The sequence below is a fragment of the Grampus griseus genome (assembly GCF_964374135.1).
Source record: "Grampus griseus genome assembly, chromosome: 11".
Lineage (NCBI taxonomy): Eukaryota > Metazoa > Chordata > Mammalia > Artiodactyla > Delphinidae > Grampus > Grampus griseus.
Window position 1 is genome coordinate 51671456 of NC_139005.1, and position 7900 is coordinate 51679355.

The following is a 7900-nucleotide window of genomic DNA, read 5'->3' on the forward strand; positions in this document are numbered from 1 at the left end:
CAAACTAGCAATGGCATTTTTCACAGAACTAGAACAAAAAATTGCACAATTTGTATGCAAACACAAAAGATCCTGAATAGCCAAAGCAAACTTGACAAGAAAAACAGAGCTGGAGGAATCAGGCTCCCAGACTTCACAGTATACTACAAAGTTACAGTAATCAAGACAGTATGGTACAGGCACAGAAACAGAAATATAGGTCAATGGAACAGGATAGAAAGGCCAGAGATAAACCCATGCACATATGATCACCTTATCTTTGATAAAGGAGGCAAGAATATACAATGGAGAAAAGAGAGCCTCTTCAATAAGTGGTGCTGGGAAAACTGGACAGCTACCTGTAAAAGAATGAAATTAGAACACTCCCTAACACCATACACAAAAATAAACTCAAAATGCATTAAAGACCTAAATATAAGGCCAGACACTTTAAAACTCTTAGAGGAAAACATAGGCAGAACATTCTGACATAAACCACAGCAAGATCCTTTTTGACCCACCTTCTAGAGAAATGGAAATAAAAACAAAAATAAACAAATGGGACCTAATGTAACTTAAAAGCTTTTGCACAGCAAACGAAACCATAAATGAGACGAAAAAACAACCTTCAGAATGGGAGAAAATATTTGCAAATGAAGCAACTGACAAAGGATTAATCTCCAAAATTTATAAGCAGCTCATGCAGCTCAATATCAAAAAAACCAACAACCCAATCCAAAAATGGGCAGAAGACCTAAATAGACATTTCTGCAAAGAAGATATACAGATTGCCAACAAACACATGAAAGGACGCTCAACATCACTAATCATTAGAGAAATGCAAATCAAAACTACAATGAGGGATCACCTCACACCGGTCAGAATGGCCATCATCAAAAAATCTACAAACAATAAATGCTGGATTGGGTGTGGAGAACAGGGAACCCTCTTGCACTGTTGGTTGGAATGTCAATTGATACAGCCACTATGGAGAACAGTATGGAGATTCCTTAAAAACTAAAAATAGAACTACCATACAACCCAGCAATCCCACTACTGGGCCTTTACCCTGAGAAAACCATAATTCAAAAAGAGTCATGTACCACAATGTTCACTGCAGCTCTGTTTACAATAGGCAGGACATAGAAACAACCTAACTGTCCATCGACAGACGAATGGATAAAGATGTGGCACATATATACAATGAATATTACTCAGCTATAAAAAGAAACGAAACTGAGTTATTTGTAATGAGGTGAGGTGGATGGACCTAAGGTCTGTCATACATAGTGAAGTAAGTCTGAAAGAGAAAAACAAATGTCATATGCTAACACATATATATGGAATCTTAAAAAGAAAATGGTTCTGAGGAAACTGGAGCAGGACAGGAATAAAGACGCAGACATAGAGAATGGACTTGAGGACATGGGGAGGGGGAAGGGAAAGCTGGGATGAAGTGAGAGTCGCATGGACATATATACACTACCAAATGTAAAGTAGATAGCTAGTGGGAAGCAGCCACAAGCACAGGGAGATCAGCTCAGTGCTTTGTGACCACCTAGAGGGGTGGGATACGGAGGGTGGGAGGATGCAAGAGAGGAGATATGGGGATGTATGTATATGTATAGCTGATTCACTTTGTTATAAAGCAGAAACTAACACACCATTGTAAAGTAATTATACTCCAATAAAGCTGTTTTAAAAAATAAAATACTGTAGTGCACACTTAAAAAAAACAATATAGTGTTAGTTTTAGGTGTACAGCAAAGTGGTTCAGATATATAGATTCTTTTTCAGATTCTTTTCCATTATAGGTTACTACAAGATATTGAATATAGTTCCCTGTGCTATACAGTAGGTCCTTGTTGTTTGTCTCAAATTTAGGGGAAAATTAGAATAAGGAATGCCTCATTGAAAAATATCAACTATTGTTAAGTTATGTACAGTAATAAAGAGTATTTTCACTTTAATTACCAAAAATCCTTTAAGCCTCAGCCTCTGTAGTAGAAATTCTTCTCTAATCTAAAGGGCTTGAGATATGCCACACCTAGAGAAGCCCGCACGCCACAACAAAGAAGAATCCACACGCCACATCGAAGACCCAGTGCAGCCAAAAAAAAAGCCTTGAGAAGGAGCATGTCAGAAAATGAATATTTTAAATTGCAGATAAAGTAGAGACAGGGTTTTCCATGGAAAATGAGGATTACAGGGAGAGGAAGAGGCCAAGGAATCGGATTTCAGGCAGGAAAGCTTTGCAAAGCAGATTTTGGGAGATAAAGAGGAGACGGGGTTGTCCATGGAAAATGAGGATTACAGCAAGAGGAAGAGGCCAGGGAATTGGATTTCAGGCAGGAAAGCTTTGCAAAGCAGATTTTTGAAGATTTCATAAGAAACTGGTAGGTAAGAATAAGGTAAACATTAGCAAATTTGGGCTACATAGGTTACAATCAGCCATGAAATCAAATTCTTTTACCATTTTGTGAGTGATATGTAGTGGATAAATGATACTGGATAATAAATGAAATAAACTATTTACAATACAGAACATCGTACAATTTTAAACTCTAAAGTACAACTTTTTACATGTGTTTAATGTAAAATAATTTTTAAAATTACAAACCAATACACATTCACTGTGGAAAAAACCAAAACATAATACATGTAGATATAACTAATGTGAACACCTTGGAGGATTAGACTTTTATCAGACATGTTTTCCTATGTCTCCCCACATATTTTGTAATGGAACCAAACAGAATATACTGTTATAGACGACTGACTTAATTTGTCATGAACATCCTTCCATAGCATTGAGTGGATGTCTAGAATATTCTTATTAATGCTTCTTGCCACTATCACAGACCTCTAGGTTCTGCCGTTTTTCACTTTTATAAATAGCATGACCAGGAACAGGCTTGCACCAAAAACTTTATTCATATCCATGATTATTTCCTTAGGAGGAATCTCTGGAAGTAAAATTTCCTAGTCAAAGGATCTATGTCAAGCCTTTTGCCATCAAAGTCAAATTGCCCTGCAGAAAGACTAACATATGCATCAGCTACAAATAAGTATGCATAATTCTCCACATACTAAAAACACTTTTAAAAAACTTGACCAATGTGATGTGAGGAAATAATTCTCACTGTACTTTTTATTTGCATTTGTTTGAAGTAGAACATGAAAGTTATTTTAAATGGCTCCAAGAACCCCTTGGGTTACTGGACAATACTTTATTGGAAGTAGATAACACCTACTGCCTCTGCTAGATCTTAATCCTAAAGTTATTTTAACTTTTCCCACATGTTTCCAAAACACTTAAATATTAAGTTTAAAATTTCATTAATCAGCTATGTATTTTGCTTGTGTTGAAATCCCTAAATGTTTGATATTCTTTTGAATGAAATAACTAGATAATGGAATGAACTTTTCATTTTCCATGTAGATATTTTGACGTGGTTTGGCTTTAGCCAAAGATGCCTTTCAAAATACCTAATTGACATTGAAGTCATTTTTCCCATATTCAAAATTTCCATGCATTTCAAAAATTATGGTGCTGGAATCACAGAACTTTATTGGCATTAGTCAAATTTAAATAATATTTTAAAACATCTTGCTGTTTGGCATTGTGTAGATCCTTTCCCCCTTCCCAGTACGCCACACTGCTCCAAAAAAAACATACCAGATTTCACACAGTTACCTGTGGTAACCTATCTGGAGCAGACTGGACATAGAGAGTAAGATAACTGAGGTGCTAATATTGGCCTGCATAATCCACATGGGTAATCAACACCTAAACAAGAGAGGGAAAGATTCTAGAAGCTTCATCTCCATGCCAGTTCTACCATCTTCTCTAATCCCCTACAAGAAATAGTCCTGAGATTGTTTGATATGCAATCCATTTTGTACTCAACAATATGCCAACGTTTGCAAAGGGGAGAGAGCATGGAACTTAAGTCTTTGCTTCAAATTTCATTCTTCAGAAGACAAACTCAGAGGAAAAATAAATAAATTGATCAATCAATCAATCAGTCGGAGCTACTGACATTTTCTACTTCAAGTGCAGTTACTGAACCCTTTAAGCTAAGGAGGGGTGCAAGTCAAACTACCTTCTAATGGTTCTTATAAATCCATTTTCTTTAGAAGTAAAGAAAATGTTCTTTTTAAAAATATTGATCCCAGCTGACAAGTGGTCAAACACAATAGATTCAGGTGAAAAAGAAAAGGCGATAATAAAAGGTCATTCACTGATTTATTACTGATTTCATAATATTTCAAAATTAGTTGTCCATAAAGTATCTATGAAGAGGAAACTGTAGAAAAAAAAAAAAGAGGAATGCTCTCCCTATAGAGCAACAGGAGCCTCAGTGAACTTATCTGCAGAATGGGGGTATTAGAATAGATGACCTTCCTGTTAGGAACTTTGGTGGATCCAGAACATCTATTCCTTTATGACAATGGAAGTGTTGAAGGGTCTAGATTTGATCTGTTTTAGAAAGGAAAAATGAGAGAACAGACGTGAAGGAAAAAAGGCAGCTAAAATGGTCACGCCCATACTACAACAGGTAATTAGAGGGAACACTAGTGGTGTCTCAATTCAAAATAGCTACTTTTTATAAAGTGTTTTCTGGATCACATTCTTTATGAAGATATCCATTTAAACAGTTTTAGAATAAAAAGACCTGAAAATGTGACTTTAACTACAATGATTTTCCTAAGTAGATACACTTTACCAACTAACGAGCAAAAGAATTTACTTACCATTTGTCCTCTAGAATAAATTCTCCAACTGCACAAAAGAAACTAAACTCACATAATGTTTATTCTCCCTTTCCTTCCCAAATTAGGTCATTTATGTAATACTGAACCTCTACAAAAGGTAACATACAAAAGATGCTAATGTGCTAAGAAATAAAAGGAACACTTCATAAAAATATAGTGGTTTTCTTTTTCCATATGAAAGTATTTAAAAAACAGTAGCTTGCAATATGTTACAAACATTGTTATATGACACTTTTCGAGTCTGTGAATTCTTGCCAGAAATATATAGTGTTCACATCATTCCAGTGAATAACTCAACATACCAATTTTTTTCAAAGGCACAGTGTCAAAAATACTTATCGACTTTAAAATTTGTTTTTTCTGTAGTATATACCAACCACCTGTGACATTGTTCTAAACAATGACATTGTTGTAAACAATGTCACAGGTGGTTGGTATATACTACAGAAAAAAGTCTTAAATATTATGCTAAATTTCAATGTTAGTGAACACAGAAAAAAAAGTAATGTTGGTATTTGAGGTCATTATATTTCCAGCAGCCTGAAGACATTGAGACTTATCAAAATAGTGATCTTAGGCACTTTGCCTACCCCTTTCTTTTGGGAATCTTTAATTTATGTGACATGTTTAAATAAATGGGAGTTAACTCTTCATATGCTTTGGAAATTACATAAAAATCACTCTCAAAATTGTAAAAAAATGTAGCCGACTACACACTATATAGTATTATTTCTACCTGCCATCAGGTGCTGTAAATATTAAAGGGTAATTTTCTTCAACCTTTCTGGTTAACATAACTCACCTGCCCTTCAGCTTGCCAGGTGAAATTCATGGAATGGATATTGACAGGAATGGCTGGCATTCTCTGTTGTGCTCTTCTGAAATCATGTGTAAAAGGGGCCATTTTCCCCTCTGAAACAATCAAGATATCTTCTTCAAATCCTGGTTTTAAAAAAACAAATAAAACTATCAAACTAGCTGGACTTAAAAGCATCCAAATGAGAACTTGCACGCAAAAAGAACACCAAAGAATTAGTAATGGGTCATTTCTTTTCACAAGGCACCTGCCTTCGTACCAACTGATATTTCTGTGGGTGATAAGAATGATGCCAAAGACGCATGCTTTCGGGGAAAAGGAGTGGACGTGGAGTTAACTGGTGCTAGCAAATGCTGGGTCCACCTAAAAACGCAGGATTGTAGAAACTAGCAACAGCATGATCAGAACACTAGATCAGCTTAGGTTTCTTGAGAGAGAAGTTTATACGCTTTTAGATGGAAAATAGCTAATTAAAAGGGGGAGACCAATCTTCCTTGGAAATTAAGCTTTGAAAACATACTAAATGTATGCATCTCTCCTCCTTTAATGGAAAAGCTGGACAGAGAGTGAAGACCCAGGCAGGGGAAGAAGCAGAAGCTCCCGTGTTAGGCGCGAAACCTTACCTATGAGCACTCTCGCCTGGTGAGCATCGATCCACAGGTACAGGCTTTCCTCCGGCGGCTGCCCGACCTCCGCCCGCAGCACCAGCAGGCACGGGAGGATGCTCCAGAATCGGAGCGCGGCGGCAGGGAAGGCGCCTCTCCGGGCCATACTACTCCGGACCTCCTGGCTGGTGGCTCTCGCAGCTGAAACTCCTGCCGCACCTACCCAACCTGCAGCCGTTAAGCTGTCTCTCAACCCGAGCTGTTCCCGCGTAGTCAGCTGGGCGTGTAGCCTCTCGGCTCTGATGCGAGTGAGCCCGGGTGAGCGCGAGGAGGAAGAGAAGGGAGTGGAAGAACCGGCGAGAGCGGGGCAAGACCGGGGGGGGGGGGCGGGGGCGCAGGAGGAACAGGGGAGAGCAGAGACGCAAGACTGGCAAAGCAGGAGATGCCAGCCCGCCGAGCGAGGCCAACAGTCAGAGGGTTAAATACAGCGGGAGAGGAAGAGCGGGAAGGGCCGGCGCAAGTGCGGTGCGAAAGAGGAGGCACTCGGCCCAGTCGGCCGCCACTGGGCGGCGCTGGGGAGACGCACGGGGGTGGGGCGGCACGGGACCCCGGAGGCCGCGTCCACGCCGCTGTGCGCCGCGTGGGAGCACGCACGAAAGGCGCACGTGGTGGAGGGAGATGCGGAGAAGGGCGCTCAAAGGCGCCTCTGGGATGTCCCTCGCTTCTGCCTCTGGCCAGACGAGGCATGAATGGAGGGAAGTGGGGTGAACTGACTTCACAGGGCTTAACTGAGCGCAGGTGATGATGATGATAACTCCCATTTGTACTCCGGGGCTAAATGAAGGCGCATATTCCTCCACTTCTCCCTTTCCGCTACTGTCATTCCTCCTTCTGCAAACCCTATCCTCATCCATCCGCGCTAAGCTGACACGGCGCATTCCCATCCATTTAAAACCCAAGACTCGACCGTCCAGTGGTTCCCTGATGGCTGGCGCTCAGGTTGGCGGGGGCGTGGGGTTTCATTGCCACTTGCCTGACACCATGGAGGATGCTTTTTAACAGCTGTGGAGGCTCTTCTCCCTGATCACCGGAAGCACTTGGAAGAGTTCCCTGAGCTCTGGATGACAGGCTTACCTGACCTGCTGGGGTAGGGCTCCCAAAAGTTGTGAATATCTTCATAGTTGCCGGTATTTTAAGAAATTTGGAGGCGTGCCGCGCTGGTACTGAAATCGCAGGCGCTTTAGAGCAACACCAAGGATCTGGCCTTGCCTGTGGGAAGAGTAGGTGGCTGGCAGTGGGCTCCAGCCCAGCCACACCGACTCGACCCCAGCAGAGAGGATTTGTTTTGCCCCCTGCCTAATCCCTTGGATGAGCAATGAAAACGGAAGCAAAGGTTTAAAAAAATTTTTTTAACTTAGATTTCAGACTCAGAAAAGAGTTGTTTACTTCTGTATTTTTTGGCATCCGAATGCTGGACAAATGTCCCAAGGATTGAGCATCTGGGGCTGGGCGTGTTGTTTCACCCAGTCCCTTGCAGAAGTGGATACCTCAAGAGGGGAGAGCAAACCGGCAACAACGGAAGAGAAGCGGAACACGTGCATGAATTCAGCTAAGCGTTGGGTCATGAGAAGTTACTAAAAAGAACAGAATATGTGTATTTCCAATTATGAAATATTTTCAACCGTGCAACTGTTGATCTTTGAAAAGAACTAGACGAAAT

At 40.4% G+C, this 7900-nt stretch overlaps 1 protein-coding gene across 1 annotated transcript in view; it reads right to left on the reverse strand.

Annotated features, from left to right (window-relative positions):
* The window catches only part of WIF1 (WNT inhibitory factor 1), a gene marked incomplete at its 5' end in the record, with an annotated part of 86395 nt that extends 80049 nt beyond the window's left edge, over positions 1-6346 (reverse strand). Inside the window, 2 exons of the mRNA XM_082666837.1 lie at positions 5561-5700; positions 6199-6346. Of these exons, the coding sequence (XP_082522963.1) occupies positions 5561-5700; positions 6199-6346 (288 nt within the window). The remainder of the gene's footprint in view (positions 1-5560; positions 5701-6198) is intronic.
* Between the last annotated feature and the right edge of the window lie 1554 nt (positions 6347-7900).